Here is a 20,812-nt window from a genome sequence, read left to right on the forward strand (position 1 = left end):
CAACTGGAGCTGTGGCTTTCTCATACCAGACAGACCAAACATGGATTTCTCACTGGGCTGGAAGAAAAGCAAAATATCCCTTCTCATGCCCTGCACAGCAGCTGGGGATGTTTCCTCCAGCCTGGCACCCTCTGCCCACCTCCTAGAAACTGCATGCAGAGCTCTGTTCCCGAAATGCGACATGATGCAATGAGAGCCCAGTGTTTCTCAGTACAGTCCCTCTTCAGCAACTGGAGAAAACTGACAATGACAAAAGGTGCCCTTAAGGGTATTTGCTTCCCGAAGGAATGCACTTAAGGGCTCTGTGAAGCGCACTGATGTTATTAAAAGGATGTGCGCGGGGGAGCGCTTGTCAGCCCTAAGTGAAATTGATAAAAAGATGTTTTATGCAACAGGCTGTATTTAAATCTAAGGGACAATTTAAGCTGCTTTGTGGGTAATAGCATCTCTTTGATTGAGAAGCTGTGTTTTAAATATGGAATTAGTGAAAGTGAGTGTGTTGATGACCCTGTTTTCAGGGAAGGCACTGTTATTCGTGTTGCAGTGGGCAATGGGACCTGAGCGGAGTGACTTTAACCCTTCAGTGGTTTTCATCTGATTAAAGACAAGCCCCTTGGCTCTTTTTTGGTATGTCAGAGGTCTGAGCTTGGTCCGTGTCCACGGTGTGGTGACTGCGCTCAGTCGGGAGCACCAGATTTGAGAGGAGAAGTGCAAATGCCCAGCTGCAGGCTTTTGCACAGCTGACAGCAGGGAGGGACCTACGCCAGCCCAAATCTGAAACCCTCTCCTGGTTAATTGCCTTCTGCCTGTGCAAGATCAGCCTCTGTTTCAGACAACTATCACATTCATTATCATTCCCTTTCTGAGCTGTCATCCAATGTTACTGTTCCCCGCCGCACTCCACCCCAGATCTTGGCTCCTTTTCTGTGCTCCCTTGATGCAGTTTGGCATCTCTCTGGGTGAGAAGCACTATTGCTGCCACCTTCCCCTATCAATATCCCTTTCTTGTAGTGCCCTTCTGCCTTGGCGCTCAATACCATCAACTCAGTAATTAGCATCGCGTTATAATTGAATTGTCAAAAGGAGCTTGCATCAGAGCTGAGCAAGTCAGAAGGGTTACTGCTGTCTCCTTTGGTCTTTCGTCATCTTTTTAACGTCTTTTCTTCATCACTTTACCATTTATTAGTCATGATTGCATCTATGGATTAGACTGGGAGCCTTTTGGGACAGGCTCTGTGTCTCCGTATTTATTCTGCAGCATGCCTAGAGTGCTGCAGGCAGCTAGAAACCTGTATCAAGGGCTGCTGTTTGGTCCCTACCCCATCACTGGCTTGCAGCCTCTCTCTCCCTTCAAGCTGCATGCCAAATCTCCGAAGTGACTGACAGGGATGTTTCCAGAGGAGTTTCAAGTGGCAGCATATGTGCAGGGGGTTGTCCTGCCAGCCAGGTAGAACCAGCTGCTAAAACCACAGCTGGTAAGTGCTGGTAAGCAGCTGAAGTGGCTGCTAAAAAGGGCTTGAACAAGCTCTTGCTGCCTGCTGGGTGCCCCTTTTGGGGGTTGCCCCCATCCTCCTCTGCCCGGTCCCACTCATCCTGGACTGTGCTGCCAGTTCCGCCTGCGTGCCCCGGTCCTGCTTTCAGCACGGACTGTCACTCGTACCAGGAGAGGGCTGGGTGCTGAGCACCTCTGCCAGGACAACTCTCCCGGCTCCTCCAGGCAGCACAGGAGTATGTACAAGCATCTGATGTAGCAGGGGGGAAAAGCCCAGAGTCTGGCACAGCTGCTTGCTGCAGTCAAATTCAAAACAACTTCTCTGCCACTACAACTCATCCTCTTGGCCATGAATTTTGGGTTTCCCTTTTGGCAGCAGCATCAGAGAATTTGCAGATGAAAAGCTGCGCAGTTGAGGAGCAGGGCTGGAGCAGGAAGAAACACCACGCTGAGGATTTGCCAGGCCCCCACTGAACGTGCTCTCTTCTTGTCTCGCTGCCACTTCCTACAAGATTAATGCAGAGAGCACGTAGAAAATGCCTTGGCAGAAATAAACAGGTTTTCCATCCATCTGAGAATCCCAGCAATCTCTGTTGATGCTCCTGCTCATAGCCAAGCCGTGAGCTTTCAAAACACCATTGGGACCCGTTTTACAGTAGCATTTCCAAATAAAGAAGGCAGTTCTTACACAGCAGTTTGCAGGGCTGAGAGAGGAAGCAAAGCCATGTGTTGTCTCATTTGCAGGTGCTTTGACCTCTTTTTCCCTGAGACTGTTTTGCAGCAGTACTTCCATTCTCCTCTCCCTTCATCTCCTCAGTCTGGGATGCTCTGAAATTCCCCTGGGAGATACTGTTGCTGTTCACCAGTAGCAGACCAGCAGGGTGTGGAGGAGAAGAGCCTGCATCAGGACAAACAAGCTGGAGAGTCTCGGGTAGCCAGCTGCGAAGGTGGCTCGGGCACGGCTGCTTTGCACGCCAGCGAAACTTTCCAGCAAAGCTGGGCTTTTCCGAAAGCATTAGGCTGGCTTCCTAGCTGATTTGCATGCTGATTCAGGGTGGATCTGTGGAAAGCAGCTGGGAAAGTAGAAATGCCCAAGGGCTAGAGCAAGAGTTGTGATCCAGGAGATACTTTCTGTGCCAGTGGCTGGCAAGCCAGAACAAGTACCTTCAACGCTCCTACCTACGCAAGGGGGTGTTGAATGCCCCAGGGAACCTGTGAGTGGGGGATACAGATGCTCTTGACGTGGCAGGAGGGGCTGGAGGAGCGTAGCTCCAAGAAACTAGTTGTACGCTGGACATCAGCAGTGACCCCAGTGCTCTCATTCAGGGCTGGCTCTGGCAGGAGAGGGTTGTACAACCCCTTCTCTCGCTGCTGATTGCTGAGAACTTGAAGTCCTCTTGCAGCTGGGGCTAATGCAGGGCCGTCAGAGCCTGTGGCACCCATGACGTGGCTCTGCACAGCCCTTGCTTTGCACACAGAGCAGCAATTTGGCGATCGGTGCAAGCAGCATTACTGCAGTGACCATGCAGACAGGGGTTAATGCACCAAGATGGTCGCGCTCTCAAGCAGACGAGGTACTTTGCTGCTCTGTGGGTACTGCATACACACACACACACACACATATAAACTGTCCAGTGCCCCTACAAGCTTCTCGGCTACTGTATTTCTTTCCTCACTAAAATTAAAACACCCAGACCTATGTGTTTCAAAGCTCTTCCTGTTCTTGCTTTCACGGAGCTACCTCTCCGGGCACTTCCATTCACCCAGCAAGGATTTGCTCAGGAGCAGGGGCCTCTGCTTTGCTGTTGACTGCAGGAAGAGTGAGTTGCTAAATGTCTGGAGAACAGGAGTGTGCTGAGAATAATCAATATTTTATGATACCTTCCCAGGTAGGCAGGCTGGGGGGCGTTTACAGCCTGGAGGGAGACACGCTGCCTGACCCGCAGCTCCCAGCAAGTGGAGATGCCACATTCAGAAACAACCAAATGCCGCATGACTTTGGCAAAAAGGAGTCAAGCGCTCCTGTCACCTGCTGCGCAGCTTCAGCAGCTTCTGGGAACGCTGAATGAACAGGAAAGATGCTTTCCCCTGAGATAGTGGGGCCTGCTTTGATTTCCATGCAGCACCAATAAAAGGAGCCTCCTCCTCCTGCATGGAAAGCCTTCTGGGCTCCCGCCAGGCAGCCCCGCACCCCATCTCCAGCGTCAGCGGGGAAATCTCCCAGCGTGGCTGCATGGCTCTGCGGGTTTCTCCACTGTTTGGGGCACCAGGGTGTTGCTCAGGCTCAGCACCTCTGTCACTGTGGCTGTGGGGCAAACGCTCATCTCCTGCTCCAGCTGAGGGACTGGTTCCCCAGGGCTCGTGCCTCGCTGACTCTAGCATCCAAGAAGAGGTGAATTCACCCACCTTCAGAGGGTGCAAGAAACTTGTAGGAACTGAGTATCTTTGGGACCTCATTGCTCTGCCAGGCAGGGGTGAAACCAGCTCCTGGATCCAGGCGCTGCTGGGGTGGACATGCTGGCACAGACAGCGGCTGCGTACTTCTTCCCCAGAACCATCACCTCACCCCTGAGGATGCAGCATGCAGATATTTTTTGTATTTCTGAGCCTTTTCACTGCAAGGACAGACCCTCCAGTCAGCTCTGCTCTCGAACTAGAAGCAGCAGCTGATGGGGCCACATATTTCGGGGCTGAAGCGTGGCCAGTGCCCCGCTGCAGCCCAGGACTGATGGCCAGAGAGAAGAGAGCCAGGGCACGGCTCCCAGTACCACTTCTCTCCAACCGGAGCCCCTCAGCCGGGAACACAGCTGAGGCCTCGCCACCAGCACCCTGCCGAATGTATTTCCTGCATTGCACTGCATTCCAATTTACATGTGATTAATTGAAACCTCTTGTTGCTATGGGACTGACATCTCCCTGCCTCACCTTGGCTTTCACCTTTTTGTTTTGTTTTCCAGGTTCTTTTATTTTCCTGCTCAGATGTGGTGGAAAAGCTGGGGCTGAGGATGGTGGTGGAGGGGGGGAGCTGGAGCTTGTAATAGGAAATAATGGACTTTTGTAAATACATAGACAGCTTTTGCATATGGTACAGCAGAAGTAATCTGCTTTTGGTGGATCAGGAACTACGCAATCAGACTGAGGCTGCCGGCGGGGCTTCCCAGAAGAGAGGCAGCAGAAGGGACCTGGTATGCTGGGCAGCAAGGGACAGGGCCGGGGAGGGCCAGAGGGTGCACGTTAGTCCATCCCCATTCTCACGTGCTCTGCTGCATCCCCAAACATCCAAGTTGGGCAGCCTGAGCATGCCATAATGTGAAGAGCCAGCATTTGGCACTAGCCAGTCTCAAAGCTGCAAATCAAACCCCACACTTGCTGTTGGGGTGGTCACGCACTTGCCGCATGATATTAATATTATCTGTCCTGGAAACAGCACCATAAATAGCAGCAGGGCTTAACACATGCATTCGCTGCCCCAAACTGCTTACAGTGTGGGAGATCCTCCCTTCCCCGCAGGAGAGCATAGGAAGGGGCCTCCCAGGGAGAGGCAGTCCCTGGGGGATGGGAATGGGGTCTCCATCCAGGACGTGTCCCAGGGCAGCGCATCCCCCAGGGCTGCAGGGAGCGGGGGTTAGCCCCGGGATGGGACTGCTGCAGGGCGGCCGCTGTCTGAGTGCGGCAGCAGAGCTAAAAGCAGCGGCAGGGACCAGTCCAGCCTCTTTTGCAGTTAGTAAAGCTCCTGTGGTCTCGGTGCTGGAGGAGAGGACCTAGAGCCTGGCTGCATCATTTGCGACGGCAGAGGCTTGCTCAGGCCAGGCAGATCAGGGGCTGCTCCTCTGTGCCGAAGTTGCTCATGAGAAACATGATAATCCCTGCCCTGGGGAGATTGCTGTTCTAACATCTTCTGTCTTTGCTCAAGGACAGTTATTCTTCTTTTAAGTTATTAGCGTGGAATTATCAATACCCATATTCTGGTTTGTTATATTTCCTAGCAGGGTTCGAAGCAGGTAGGTTTGCAAAGAACTATAATTGATTCAGTACAAACGAGAGCAGAATGACTTTCAGCAGCGTTGGAGTATGAATCAGCACTATCCGAGGCGCAGGATGTAAAGATGATGCAGGTACCAGCAGCCTTCGGAGGAGCAGCTCAGGGGCACAGGTAGACGTGTAGCTCTGCCATATGGTCAGGAGACCAGCAGCCCCAGGAGAAGGAAGCTGGATTCAGAACAAACTGATTTATCAGATGCACTTGGCATGGAACAACCTGAAACCCAGCGTGCAGCCAGCTTAGCGAATAAAAGGTCAGAGGGGAAGGCTGGCATTGCCACTCTGAATTCCTGAAGCCACAGGACCTAATTCTTCCTTTCAGCAAGGCAACCAGGCTTAGCTTAAGTTTTTTTTCCACGGGTAGAGGATCCAACCCAACTCTTGATAATTGCTCTGATTGCCAGTTATCCTCATTCTTAAAAAACAACAAAAAAACCCATAACAAACAACCCCAAATCTGTTCTGAGTCAAATTTATCCATCTTCATCCTTCAATAATTGGGTATGATCTCTTTGTTTCCCAGGTTGAAGAGCCACTTTTTGTCAAGGTGCTGCTCCCTGTAACGCTGCGCTCCAGATACAGAGCGGGTGGATTTGTTGTCGGCAGAGTCCATGGTGCCGCCTCCCATCGCTGGCTCTGTGTGAAGGTGGTGAGAGAAGAGAGAATCGGGCTCATTATCGCCGCTGCACCTCTCACAAGGGGATCTCAAACCACTTTAAAATGAGAAAATTAGTTTGCTTTGCAACAGCGGGGGAGAAGAAAAAACCAGCAAAGGTCAAGACTGTTTTCCAGAAAAGGATTCGGTGACTTTTTAGAGGGGTCGGTGCCTGCCCTTCCCTTTGCGGTCAGCCGAGACCCGGGCGCTCAGCCCTGGGAGGGCCCAGCTCATCAGCCACGTGACCAGATTCCAGTATTACTATTAAAAGCTCAAAAACCCAGAGTCAGCTCCTCCCCCGAGTCTAAAGATCCAAAACAAAAAACCGTCACGTTTCTCTGCTTGCTGTCTGGATTTTTGAACTTCTGTTCTTCATATTTTCAACCACAAAAATCTAGAAACCTCACGTTTTAATGGAAGGGGAGGCTTGTAATCTGATAACATAACCCCAGGGGCTGTGTGTAAAACAACAAGGCTTGTAAGAACCGGCCACTCCAAAAGCTACAAAGCACATCCAGAGCAAAACTGGGAATGAAATGTGACCCCTGTTCTCTGGACACACTCTTCATGAAACGTTTATCTCTTTCTTTTTTTTTTTTTTTTAACTTGCTGGCGTCTTTCGAACTGCCACAGCCCTGCCTGTCCCTTCTTCATGGGAAGGGTGAAGGACGTTTTGGTGGGAAAGAAACCCCTGATGAAGTCTTCGTCTGGATGGCTGTAGCAGGTCTGGCAGAGATGCTACAAAGAACGATCTCAGCACACAAAGAAAATAACAATTTGGACTGGAGGGTAAGGAGATTATAAGGATTAAACAAGATGGAAAGAGATGTTTACAATTATTATTAGCTTCAAAATCTGCCCAACCGGAGCAGCAAGGCACTGCCCATCTGTTGTTTTACCTCTACATAGCCTCAACAGTTTTGTTCCCGTCTGCACCTTAAATTTGATGTTCTGGTACAACCTGAACATAAAGCAACACCCGCAACAGCAAAATCTGACACTGATGATGCAGTGCTGGAGGGATTGAAGCTGGCTGGGTGGAAGCAGCTGGGGAAGAAGGGCCCTGCAAAAAAAACCCTTGGGGAGAGAAAAATAGCATCTTAAATGCAGGACTGTAATAGGAGAGGGGACCGAGACAGCACTGCTGGGCAGAGACAAAAGGCAACACAGAGTTTTCTTAAGGAAAAACTGAAAAATGGTTATAATTAAGAAGACATTAAATTGAGCGGAATGGTAATATTACATGAGGCGGTCATGGCTTTTCACACAGTTCAAATTAATTCCCTTGGCATTTGTGTTATAAATTCCCTTATCCATGTCTGCTCTAACCTGACAGAGAAATGTTGCTTAGGGCTGCCACACCAGCAAGGGACGGAAGATGAGGGGGATAGAGAATCTGCCAGGAGCTTGCTTTAGGGGATGGGAAGAGGATGAAACCTTTTTCAAAGGAAATACATAAAAATCAAGCGATGGATTTTTCAGGCTCTTTCCTGAGAAATCTTCACCTTGGGAACGGGGCTATTTTCTAGGGGAAGATTTGCCTCTGAAAGGGAAGGAAGCTGGACCCAGCGCAGTCCTGGAGGGCTGTACGTATGTACGCCGTTCCCAAGAGACAAATTCACCGCTATTTTTCAGCGATGAAACTGAACTCTTTCAAAACACATACCCACATCCACACGGGCGCAGGATGCGTTCACCTCCCTAAGGCACGTGGCCACATCATCAGGGTGCCGAGCCCTAACGGATAATCCCAAGAGGCACGACACTCGTCGCGAGAGCCAGCCTTTGGGGAGGTAGAGCACAGGCAGCCCGAAATCCCAGCAGCCCGGCACGTACCTGCAAACACCCTTCATCGTTTGGGTCAAACAAGGGGAAAGGTTTCAGCTGGAAAGGATGGGGGCCTTTCAGTGCCTGGATGGGGTTTTTTTGGATGCCTCTTATTGTAGGCTGGGCAGTTCAGAGAGTTGTCTCAAAAGGGAGTTTTTTGTTTTGTTTCTGCTGAATAATTTAAAAGGTTTAAAAAGCTTTAATAGCCCTAAGAAAAGACTGCTCTGAAATGACTGTTGTCTTTTTCTTTCTCTCAAAAGTCACAAGTGAACCTTGATTGCATTTGGGAACTGGTTTGATGTTTGGGCTCAGTCGGACCTGGAAACCTGCTCCTGATGTGTTTTAATCACAGGCTTGACAGGCGGAAGCAAAATGAGCAGCAGTTCAAGTGACTCAAGCAAGATCACCTTGCGGGTAAGGGGAAGAGCTGGAAAGCGATCCCCCACCTCTATCCCCCCTCTCTGCCAAGCCCTTTCTGTCTTTAATCAAACACTTAAAAAGGTTCTTTCCGTGGCAAGGTGATAATCAGCCTCGCTGCTGATTGTGGTGAGTTTTTACCACTTGGTATGACCCGGGCAGAGAGATGCTTTCAGCCGCTGTAAATCAGCACAGCATCGCTTTCCCTTCGGAGAACCACGCTGATTTATGTGGGCCTCACAGAGGTCCCTGGCAGACATGTGCCGGTGGATTAAAATCAGGCTGTCGGGCACCCCGTCCTGCTGATGGATGCGGCCACCCAGAGGCACGGACATTTCATTTACGGCAGTGGAGGGGACGCAGTGGGTTTGCTGAGGCTGCAGCGCCTGGCAGAGGGGCAGGGTTGGGTGTGGTGGCAGCTCTGGGCGCCCAGTTTTAATCTGCCACCACGTGCCGGTGAGAACCCAAGTCGTGCAGCCTTTAATCTCAAAACTCCCGTGGGCTGAAGAGCAAGCACCTGGTGCAGGTGACCACCCCGGGATGCTCTCCACGGTGCAGGCAGGGTCGATGGGAGCGCTGGGCTTTTTCTTTGGCGGAGGAACAGACAGAGCTGAGCTGTAACCCCAGAAAGCAGCAGCCACAAGTGTGTCAGGGAACGAGAAGTAAATACCCTCCCAGGATAAGAAGCAGGCAGCGTGGTTTAGATTTGACAGTCGTGACTGGTGGGGTCTGTTTTCCAGGAAAGCCCTGCTGTGTCTTACACACCGTCCCTTCTCCCCTCTTCCCCTGCGGGCCCCTGATCCACTTGTCTTTGAAGAGGTCGGGATATTGGATCAGGGCCTCGAAAACAGCAGTTTAAGGGATCAAATTGTCAGCACATCGATGCAAGATCCTGGGAAAGAGGGCCTTAGCTTTAACTGAATTAAACTCTGGAGTCTTCATAGGAGCAAGTAACCTTTCCTGCTCAGGGTAGAGAGAAGTGCAGAGAGGTCTTTGAGGAGGGTTTAGGAAGGAGCATCTACTGAAGCTGTAAGGGCATCCTGATATTGCAGAGTAGCTTTATTTTCTCAAATCAAGTTGAAAGTTCACAGCAACTTCCCCCAGGTTATGGAAATAAATACTTAGAACAGTTACACCCAGAAACATGCAACTATCCAGACTGCAAAGAAACATTTAGCTAAGGTCAGCCACGACTGTTTACATGGGACGTACATGACATAGTAAACCTTGTACTGAAATAAAACCTCCAGCCCCTCTCCCACATATTGACTGCACGAGATCCCATTTTGATGCTGAACTGCTTTGAAATTGTTCTGTCAAAAACTCCCTCGACTTCAGTATGCTCCAGCAAAATGTTTCAGTCTTGGAGAAACAGCATTTCCCATTGGAAACCTCTTTAGTTTAAACATTTCCTTGTCTCTGCTGATGCTTCCTGGGTTCATGCCCTGCTTCCAGCATTGTTCTCTTCTGTGACCAGCATGTGACAAGGCTTAAATAAGTAATGATTTGTAAAGTGCTTTGATATCCTCTGTAAAAGATGCCCCAGAAGACTGTGCATTACAGAACCGTGATCTGCTCCCCATTTCTTCAGAATGCATTAAATGTGTGGGCGCGCTCATTATTTCCTCTAACAGCTGATATTTTACCCTGATGTATTTTTATCTTTTCTGTATTACGTAACTAAGTTATGCTGGTGTCAATCTGAAAGCTCCAGCGCTGTCAGTGAAACTAATCCAGTTTAACATAAGCCTAAGATGAGGACTGAATTCCTTCTGATAAAACCAAATAAGTGACTGAACTCCTCAAAGAGCGCCTGGTCCCACTGTCCTTACATTGGGAAAATTAATTAAAATCAACACGAGCTAACTTTCACTCTCGGCTACATCCTTGGCGTCTGCGAGGAGAATTTGTACCCTGTGGTTCAGCCTCCTAAAAAGCTTTGAACCTGGTAAAGCCACTGGAGACGTCGCATGAGGAATAACTCTTCCTTTCCACCTGCATTAAAGCTGAGCCATCTTTTTGGTGAATAATAAATTCACCATGAAATAAGGCATTTCCTGGGGACCTAAACTATTCATGAATTAGATGCTCATTTGGCAAATCACTTCGGCCAAACAAACTGGGAAGAACAGAAAGCGTGAGGAGGTGGTGGGAGGCTCCCGGCTGCAGACGCAGAGCTGGGGTGCGCCTCGTCGCTTCAGACAATAAGCAAAATGGGATGTAAGCTCAGTGCCTGGCCTGGGTGCAAAGTCAACAGGAGAAGATAGAGACCCCTCCAAGGGGCGTCCATCTCCTCCAAGGCTTGGTTCACCCTCTGGAGATGACACTTTCTCCTTAACTACAGAGGGAGGGCAGATAATTAGCTCCAACCAAATATCTAACTCCCAGGCAGCAAAAATGAGCTGCATCCTTCTGCAGTGGCTACAGATGCTGCTGTTGCTCGGTATTTTTTAAGCCAAAGACTCTAAATGCTTTCTGCCAGCTCTTTGCAGCAGATCATCATCTGAGGGGTCGGATGGGCTGCAGCTGGCACCGGGAGCCAGGCAGCCCCTTCTGCCCTGCGCGCTGGTGGCTCATGCGCATGATGGGGGCTTATCCCAAACACCGTGATGCCGGAGCAGGACGCTGTGCCCAGCCAGGCTGTGGCTGGGGATGGCCGTCCTTGCCCAGCTGCCAGTTGCCCTCCTTAGGGCTGGGCTCAGTCCCCTGGGGCTTCAGCTGCCATCTGCCAAAAACTGGGGGAGCTCACACGGGGCCGTTCCCTGGGAGGCTGCGGCGTGCGGGAGCAGACGTGACCCTGGAGATGTGGCCATGCGATGGGAAGAGACCACTTCAGTCTCTCCCGAGACTGCTCTCAGCCCTTGGCGAGATGGAGCTGGAAAGCTCGCCCAGGATGTCTGCTACCCGGCCGCTGCCCGACGGGTCAGGGTTGCTTCCCAGAGTCCGAGGGCACGCTCGGTTCCTGCGGCTCAGCCCCGTCAGGGCTGTGCTGTGCCACCCGAAGGAAGCAGGGGATGACGTGCCGGGTGAGCGAACGCGTGTTTGCAGAGGGAAGCGAAGCGAGTCTGCAGGGGAACAAACCACAAACACACACTGGGAACGAGCGCGGCTTCCAATTTCCCTGGACGACAGCAATGCTGATGTGGATTTTCCATCCCTCGTCCCTCCCACGTGCTCAGCTCCCCGGCTCAGCTTCCTCCGTGGTCACGGGAGCCTTTTTTCCCTCTGAAGAAGGGGGACATGTCTCAGTTGATGGGACGTACGAGGCAAAGGCCCCTACTGCCTCCACCAGCAGCAGAGCAGGGAAGGCAGCTGCTTTTCTCATGAGCTCCTGCCTCATTTACAATTTGTTGTCAGGGCAAAGCACAAGAGTTCCTTCAGTGTCAGATTTTTTAAGACTGGCACTGGCCATAGAGAGCGGCTAGGCTGTGGGATTTCCTGTGCCGGACATTGTTTAGACCAAAAAGTGTGCAGGGCTCCAAAAAAGGAGTGAGATTTACTTCCCGGTACCCAGGAGTCTGCAGACCTGGGCCAATTAACATATGAGATTTGGTAAGAGACATTAAGTCTTAAGCTTTCAGGTTTAAGCCAGCCCTAATTACTAGGGATTAGGAGATTTCCTGAACCATCCTCTGTAGCATCTGGCACGGAGCATCCCTGGAAGCAAGACGCTGCGCAGGTGGTGCGCGTGCTGGAGCAGCGCTGGCAGTCCCATCTCTGCAGCGCTCTCAAACGCAGCTCCCGTTTCTCTGCTGCATGCTCAACTCACAGCCCTGGCCGATCAGCTTCAGCTGCTCGGGCACACTGACGGGGCTGACGGGCCTTGATTGCAATTAAGTTGCTGCCACTCGTTGCCCTGGGCCTGTTTTCCATCGGCACGGGCAGTTCAGCGCGCGCAGCCGTCAGCCTGATTTCTATCAGTGATCCAGGCAAAAGCAGCCGGGCTCTGGAGATGTGGGAATAGATCGAGAGCGTGATACAAAAGAGAAATAGAAAATTCCAGTCCTGGTGTTTGGGGGGAACATGTGAGGATCGTGCTAGCAGCAGGCGTGGTAATTAGTGTGTTAATTGGGCATCGCCAGGAGTGAGCCCACCTGCCGCCCCTCTGCACTGGGGGGGCTGTGAAGGAGCGGCTGGGGCTTTGCTCTCTGTGCTTGTGCAGGGTTGTACGGAGCAGGGCGAGGAGCAGCACGAGCCAGACTGGGGATCTGGGAGGGGAACATCAAATATCCCTTGCTCTGAGAGAGAGGGGGGCTCTTGGTTCTGGCCTGGATGCAGCTTCAGGCTTCTTAAGGATGCTTAAAAGCCTTACTTTTGGGTGCCAAAAACTTCTGGATAGAAACACAGCCCCATTTGGCTGCTGTTAAAATGAGTGTTTCATGTCAGACTTTGTTTCCCATCTCCAGCCTGGTGCTGCTTTCCGATCGGTGCCGATCCTGGCATCGAAGGCAAGCGCGGTGATGCTGGAGCTGGTCCCGCCTGCAGCCCCCGGAGAGCCCTTCGCACGGGCGACGCGCGGCCGCGGTGACCGATCCCCCCGACCAAGCGGAGTACGTACGCTCGCCGCAGCCAGCAGCAGCTCCTGACCGAATACCGGTACAGTCAGGTATTTATTTCTGTAATAGGTGATACTATGCCTATTTATAATGCTCTTGCTCTATAGATCCCAAAGCATGTTAATTGACTCATTAACAAAGTGTTAATGACTGTGGTAATTTAAGTCCTACGCACGCCTATAAATTAGAAGTTTTACTGATGGACTGAAGTGACAAGCTGAGGTCTGGGTTTGTTACAGCTCAAACCTCGTGGCAGCGGGGTGAGTTAAGGTGATTCTCCGAGCTGGGGAGCTAATGTGGAGCGGCTGAGCCTTTTCTGCAAAGCCCTGAGACGCTGCGCGGCCGTGGGAGGACTACGGGGAGTTTTGTTATCCTGGAGACGGTACATCCCCCTTACCAGCTACTCGCTTAGTCAGGGCAACTCGCAACATTATGGCCAACAAACGTCAATGAGAGCACATTTGTAGCTGCTGGTGTTATTTTCTCCTTAATGAAATGTCAAAGGAAGGGAAAACAGCAGCAAATGTCAGCAACTGGTCTTTTATCACATAGCCGATTAGACACAGGCCTTCTCAGCAAAGATGCCAATTTATTAGGAGGCAAACCTCGGATGCGTTTGACAGAGTAGAAGGAGCTCAGATTTCCATTAGTGATCACCTTTTAACTGGCACCAGATATGCTAATTTGCTATAAATATGAAGACAGCAGGGTGAACGAGTAAAGCCTCGGGAGCACGGCATGGCTGGGCGGGACAGCAGGGCTTTGCTACCCCGATTAATCAAAGCAGGGAGCAAACGAACACCCACCCTCACAGTAAAGCATAATGACTGTCGCTGAACTTATGTCTGGAACTGAGATTGCTCTGAAGAAATCAGGGATGGCTCGCTCGGCCATGGCCCCACCAGCTGGGAAAACACATCGGTGCTACAAAAAAATGTAGAGGTTTCACTGAAAAGCTGCATTTATTTCATTGTGATTCGTGGATGCAGATACTGAGGTGGGGAGGACCAGCGGCAAGGATTTCTTTGTATTTCCTGGACAGAAGAGATGATGCTGGGTGTTAGAAACAGCGGAGAGGAGCAGCCCTGCTGCTGCAATACCGGAGACTCACACTTGTGTGTTTCGGTGATGCTGCAGAGCTGAAAATAACCTTGAGAGAGTACGTGTGGAAAGAGCTGGCAGCTCGTCAGGAGAGACAACAATTAACGGGGAGACGGATGGCTGGTGATCTGCTGAGCACGGTGGGGCTGGGGAGGTCAGCCACGGGGTGCTCGCAGCTAGTGAGACAGCAAGGTTTCCAAAAAAATCACTGCTGTGCTGTGCTCAGACATAAAAAAATAGATTTGACTTCGCTTGCCTGGCCCACAGGGACCCATCTGAGCATGGGTTTCTCTCACTGGCAGGAAAGCCTGGGCTGCCCAGCGCGGTACCAGGTGGATGGGTGCAGAGCTGCAGTTCTGAGCTGCCTGATGCTCTGCCTTCCTGGGGCATGACTAGTGTCACCACTAGTCATTTTTTACCATTTCAGGGATATATAAAACTTCTAACTTTCAGGGAGGCTGGCTTGGATGGTACAGCCATGTTCAGGACCTTGATTTGACAACTCCTCTCTCTCAGGCTGCTGTCACGTCCTTCATTCTCCAACTTGAATGGTGACACTTGAAGAAATACATTCTGCTGCTCCCATGCAGCAACACCCACCCGAGACAGCGCAGTCAGCAAAGCGAGGGGCGAACGTCGACACCGGTGCTGGGATTCAGCGGGAAAACTCAGCAGGGGAAGGCAGCGCTGCAGCCGGGTCTCACGCCCTTTGCAATAACAACCAGAGGAACAGGAACGCACCTCGTGCGCCCAGAAAGGAGCTACAAAGGTCAGAGCAGGAGTGGCCGTAGCAAGGGAGGATCGCAGCAGCAAGGAACGCTGCGGATCTTTTCCCGTTGGGATCATGGCCAGTAACTGCCCTGTGAAATTGCCGCGGAGGAAATGATGGGAAGGAAGCGGCAGAGCGGCACACGAGTGCAGAAGCCGCTGCCCGAGTGAAGCGGAGCATGGTGTGATATATTTAGCCAGCGGTGGTGCAAAATATGGAAATAGGAAAATAAATCACAGATGTGTCCAATACCTGCCGAGTGGCTTTCTCAGGCTAGTTTATCAATTAATTAATTGCCAAGGTGTCTGCCTTAACTCATCAGATATTGGCAGGCGGGAAGCCCTCCAGTGAAATGCAGGCTGCTGGGTGGGAGCTGATCTTCATCAAGGACTTAGTGAAACATCTGAGCGTGTGCTTAAATCCCCGGACTTCAGTTAGGTCTGAACACGTGCTTAAAGTAAGTGCAGATACTTGAGTGAGTTGCTGCGCAGAGATGGATATCGGTATATGCTTAAATTTGTTCCCGACACAGTGATTTTTCAGGTTTTTTGGTATTTGCGTGCTGCTGCCCTTTAGAGAGCTACTCGCACGTGCTGAGCCCTCGGGGGAAGTTTCTTCTTTCAAGTTTCGGTCACCGGCCCAGCTCTCCCCCTGCGTGCTCAGGTTCAGACCAGGCACTAAACGGAGACATACCAGTGGCACCGGCCTATATTAGGCTGGGCTTTTTGGAAGAGAGATTCTGCCTAACCTTTCCACCACCCACTCGTGTCCTGCGGAGGGGAACCGGCCACCAGTGGTTCGGCTTGGTGACCCCCGCGCGTTGGTTCCCAGCTACAAACATGAGAGGGGAATGTTAAAACTTAACTAAAAAGGGATTTTCAATTACACAAATGGTTCTGTGAATAATAGGCTTTGTAAGGCATTATTCTACAAATCCTAAATATGGGGTTTAACCTCCTTGTTATTATCCCTTTAATTTTGGAAAGCCTTTGAGGGCCTTAATCTTCCATACAATTATGTTCAGGCCGAGTTAAAAGCCCGCTGGCGGCCGCGGTGACACGGAGGGGCAGCACGTGCTCAGGCTAGCCTTTATCAGACACGCTATTAAAATATCATCACATTCTCTCAGCCCAGGACGGGGGCAACCAAACACCTCTCGGGGCAAACGCAACCGTTTTGGCGTGCGGAAACGGGGCCGTGCGGGTTGTGCTGGCCTGGAGCCCTCGAAAGGTTTCCTGCCCTGAATCTGGGTGGGACCCCCGTGGGAAAGGTGGGACCCCCGTGGAGCTGGTGTTTGCTGCGCCCCGCACAGATGTTTGTAGGGGGGCTCTGGGGACCTCGGGGTCCCCTCAGGGGGACCGGCAGCTTTCTGAGGACCCCCAGGCCTCCGCCGAGCCGCGGGATCCCCGCGGGTCCCTGGGGGCGCCTGTCCCTCCTCGGGGCTCCGGCGCAGCTCCGGGCACATCCCCTCCCCCCCTCAATCTCAGCGGGAACCCCCCCACCCAACCAAGGCGGGGGCGTGGTCTGGGGGCGTGGTTGAGGTGATGTCACGGCGCCTCATTTGCATGCGGGCCCCGCCCCCGGACGCCGTCAGCGCTGGCGCCGCAGGAAAGTTTGCGGCGGGGCCGGGAGCGGGAGCGGGAGCGGGCGGGGGGCGGCGGCGGGATGGACGCGCTGAAGTCGGCGGGTCGAGCCTTGCTGCGGAGCCCCAGCGTCCACAAACCCTCCTGGGCCGGCGGCCGACACAAGAGTGAGACCAGGCGCCCCGCTTCCCCCCGGCCCCGGCAGCGCCTCTCCCCGCTCGCCCCTACCCCCCTGCACCCCCTTGTCCTGCACCCCCCCGTCTTCCCTCCCGACTTTATCCCGCTTCTCACCCCCCTGCAGCCACTTTTCTCCCTCTTTGACCTTCCCTTTTCTCCCTCCTGCACCCCCTTTTAACCAGGTTTAACCCTGCCCTGCTTCCCCCCTCTTTTTTCTATGCCCCCCTGTACCCCCTTTCTGCTTTACTCCTCTCGCACCCTCTTTTTCACCCCTCCTTTTAGCCCTCTTTTTGCCCCGTACTTTGCTTCCCCCCCCTTTGCACCCCCTGCACCCTTTCCCCCCGTGCAGCAGTGGGGTGGGTGGGGGGCTGTCCCCGTCGCCCAGCCCAGGCCAAGGGACCGAGGAGCCCGCCGGGCAGTCGCTGGCCTCAGCCCACTGCTGGCTCCGTCATGCAATCGATGGCCCCCGGGCAAGTGGCCGCTCGGCCCCTGCCAGGCATCCCCCTGCTGCGGTCAGGGAAGGGGGACCCGGCTGACCCCAGCCCTGCCACGGAGCCCGAGCATCGCGGTGGGCGGCGGGAGGGTGCCTTGCCCTGCCTGCACCCCTCGCTGCCCTCAAACGAGATCAGACTTCTTGATTCTACTAATTTGATGGGATTGACCCGGCGTCGTTACACCTTTTTGCTCTAGGATTAAGGGCCAACAGGTGCAGGGTGCGAAGGGGCAGCTGGCTGGAGGGCAGCCCCTGGGCTTGGGGGGCTGCGTGGCAGGCGTGGGGTGCTGCCCCAGCGTGGCCTCGCGGGACGTGCCTGGAGAGAGGCCCCTGGAGATGTGGCAGCCCTCGGGCTCGCCCTGAGCCTGCTGCGGGGTGACCTTGCAAAGCACCCCTGTGCCCTTCGCTGGGTGGGGGGCATCGCCGTCGCCCCACGGGACGGGCACACCCTAGGCCTGGGTGCAGTCATTTGCATTAACGGGAGGTTGGGTGAGGTGGTGGCGAACAGGGCAGAACAGGATGCACGAAGGAGCGTGTCTCTGTCTCTGCTGCCTCCAGTGCTCCTTCCTTTATGAAAGCACTTCAGTGGCTGTACTTAAACCACCCCTGTTTCCGTCCCAGGCCAGCACGAGCTGGGTGCCTGGGGCCTCGCTGCAGCTGGCATCATCCCAGGCAGGGTGGGGTGCTCATGGGGTCCCCATCCTCAGTGAGGCCCCGGGCTGCTCTGCATGGGGTACGGGACCTGGGGGCATGTGCCGTGCCTGGCTTGCGAGGCAGGGAGCGTGAGGCAGGCAGCGGCCCATCCGTTGTGTGCAAACTGCCCTCCAGCCCAGCGTGCTCGCCCGGCTTTGGCCTCGGAGGGGGAGGGCAGCGGCAGCACCCGAGGCTTTTGAGAGCTCTAGGCTTTTGGCTGGCACCCTCTGTTTCTAGCTGTGATGCAAGGTAAATGCAACATCCCGCCTGTCCTTGGTTTTTCCTCTCCCTCTTCAGGGTTGGGACCCGCTGCCGTGTGTCGAGCGCAGAGCCCCTGCCCTCCTGCAAACTCTTTTTTTTTCCCCAGGGGACCGCTCCCAGCCAGCTTCCGTCACTTCGACCTTAGCCAGGTGGTTCACCGCTCGGCACCCACACCCGGCACTGGGAGTGGTGCCGGGGTTTGTGGCTTATCTCCCATCTCACCTTCACCAGGAGGCTGAGTCTCGTTCCCCCCACGTCCCTGCAGCCCTGCCCTCCCGGCGCTGCAGGTTTGCAGGGAGCTGCAGTTTGGCCCTGCTGCTTTGGAGGCAGCCGAAGGAGGCTGAATACAGGGCAGCAAAGCCTTCAGGGACATGTTTTGTCTGCAGCAAGCAGAGATTCCTCTCTGGGAGCCGCATTGCTCCCCAGGGCCATGGACACCTCAGGAGGGCTGTGGTTTATTGCCCCCTGCTGAAAACAAGACTGTCCTTAAACATGAGAGCAGCAGGTCCTGGGTTGCCAGCTCCGTGCCTGGAGGTTAGATCCTGTGGTGCAATTTCAGGCTTAGAAATAACCACCTGACTTTCAGTTTGGTCTTAAACCTATCCCTATATTTAGGACCTTCCTTCCCACCCCTCGACACGTAAGGAAGAGGCTGGTGGCCTCCTTGGTGATCTCAGGGGAGAGCAGGGACCTCTCCCTGGTGAAGCTTCACCTGCGTGATGGGCTCCTCAGGGCTCTTGGTGATGGATTTAGCAAGTCACAGCACATCACCTGAATCCCTGCAGCTCTGCGTGGGCTTAGCTAGCGGCAAATCCCATCTTAGCTTCTGTGGGCGATGGTTAGCACAGGGTAAGGTCGCTGCTGTGTGTTGGGCAGCACCGAGCCCTCCCCTGCACTTGGCTGGGGCTGATGCTCAGGATCCCCTTGGTTATGGTGTGGACCTGGGCACTCAAAATTAAACTGAGGATGGCAACTTATAGATCTTAAAGGGTCGTTACCATTTGTTGTGTTTTGTGGAAAAAATTTTGGGGGCTTGTTCTTGTCTCTGCTCTGTCTCCTTCCCCCAGCGCTCACGAGAGCTGTGGCAGCACCGGGAGCTCCCAGCCGCTTGGGCCCAGGCAGTACCTAAACCCTCCCTCGGGGCTTGACAGGTACCCTCGTGCATTTGGGAACCTAATTGCCTCTTTGTTGCCTCTCCAGAGCTCCCAGAGAACTGGACAGATACCCGTGAGACGCTGCTGGAAGGGATGCTCTTCAGCCTCAAGTACATGGGCATGACGCTGGTGGAGCAGCCCAAGGGAGAGGAGCTCTCCGCAGCTGCCGTCAAAAGGATCGTTGCTACCGTGAGTGTCGGTGCTGGAGCAGAGCCCTGTCTCTGGCTGCTCAAACAAGCCTGTCACCAGGGAATTTAACAAGCCGCCGGTCTGGAGGCTGTGCTGTCTGTCTGTGCGCTGGGGGGTGTCAGGATCGCAGGTCCAGCCCTTCCAGGGGTGAGCAGGTGTCCGGCGGTGTAGGTAGAAATGCAGGCAGTGGGACTGGCAGGCCCTTGGCACTGGCCCCAGTGCGTGGATACAGGGGAGGCTGTGGAGAGCTGGTGTTATATGTCTGAGCTCTGGCTCTCCTTGATAAGCTTTGGGTGACCCTGGGTGTGGAAGAAGCCTCTGACCTGGTGAAATCAGCCTTCCCCAGGGTCACCTCTCCCCTTGTAAGGCAAGGGCAGCATTCTGAGTGCAGCCAGCGAGTGACCAAGAGCTGGCATGTGGTTCTGGGTTTTCCTTCCAGGGATTTGAAGGGTTAAGAGGAGAAGGGAGCAGGGCAGCTTGCTCTGATTCCCAGCCAATACAGCCACTGTCCTGATGTAACCTCTGATGCAAGAGGGACCAAATTTCAGCCATCCTCTAGCACCAAACTTTCCTGGAGCTCCTGCTCACCAGGCTCCAAGTAAAAATTAATGCTTCTTTAGACCCTTATAAAACTGAATGAGGCAAAGACCCAATTGTACAGTTAACCATCATAAAACTCAATGGGGTGACGAACTGCGCTGGGCAATGACGGATCCTTTCCTGGCATGTGCTGAGCTGGACGGGAGGGGAGCGACTGCACGAAATGGGAGCTGCTGGCAGAGCCCTTCATGTCTGCTCTGATCGACCGAGAATGGAGCCTTTAAATAAAAGCCCCAGGGCTGTAAGGCCAGCCTCGGAGGGGCAGGACTGACCGCCGGCCGGTCTGGATGCAGCTCAAGTGAGGTCTCCAGGGAGCAGGACTGAGGATCGAGGTCTGCAGCTAGCTGGGGGGGCTTGGGGTTGGTGTTTTGTTTTGGGTTTTATGTTTTTTGGGTTTTTTCTGAGGGAGAGAAGCTGGGCAGCGAGCTGAATGTAACCTGAAGGCTGAAAGCATGAGACTAGTAAATAGAAGTGCTCCTTAGAAGTCTAGTTACTTTTTAAGGCGGTGTCCTGACCTTGTTGTGGGGGGACGCTTTGCCATTCAAGTGGGGTTTGGCAGCGCAGCTTGAAGCCGGCTGCTTGGGAGCCCACATCCTGCAGGACCGTCGTTCTCCCTCGCTCGTGCTGGTGTCCCCCTACGCCCCAGAGCTGGTGCTAAAGACAGAACTCTCTGGGGGTTTCACCAAGCGCTCGCACAGCTCGGCCAGAGCAGCTGCTGCTTTGTGCTGATGGCGGCGGGGAAATCCTTATGGAGGTGCTGGGCTGGAAGTACCTCTGCACAGCGTGGGGTGGATGCTGTGTGTC

The 20,812-nt window shown here is 53.5% G+C and overlaps 1 protein-coding gene across 8 annotated transcripts in view; it reads left to right on the forward strand.

The window, feature by feature from the left end:
* Positions 1 to 20,812, forward strand: part of LDLRAP1 (low density lipoprotein receptor adaptor protein 1) — a 41,299-nt gene that overhangs the window by 6,542 nt on the left and 13,945 nt on the right. For 5 of the 8 annotated variants that reach the window (XM_064471692.1, XM_064471694.1, XM_064471693.1 and 2 more), the window contains exons 1-2: positions 16,457 to 16,608; positions 19,266 to 19,408. In XM_064471692.1, the coding sequence (XP_064327762.1) occupies positions 16,524 to 16,608; positions 19,266 to 19,408 (228 nt within the window). In that variant the 5' untranslated portion in view covers positions 16,457 to 16,523. Of the gene's footprint in view, positions 1 to 6,056; positions 6,978 to 8,275; positions 8,430 to 12,838; positions 13,039 to 16,456; positions 16,609 to 19,265; positions 19,409 to 20,812 lie in introns of those variants that run through there. The other 3 variants (XM_064471697.1, XM_064471698.1, XM_064471699.1) reach the window with 1 other exon arrangement.

Source organism: Phalacrocorax carbo, chromosome 22 (genome assembly GCF_963921805.1).
Source record: "Phalacrocorax carbo chromosome 22, bPhaCar2.1, whole genome shotgun sequence".
NCBI classification, from domain to species: Eukaryota; Metazoa; Chordata; class Aves; order Suliformes; family Phalacrocoracidae; genus Phalacrocorax; species Phalacrocorax carbo.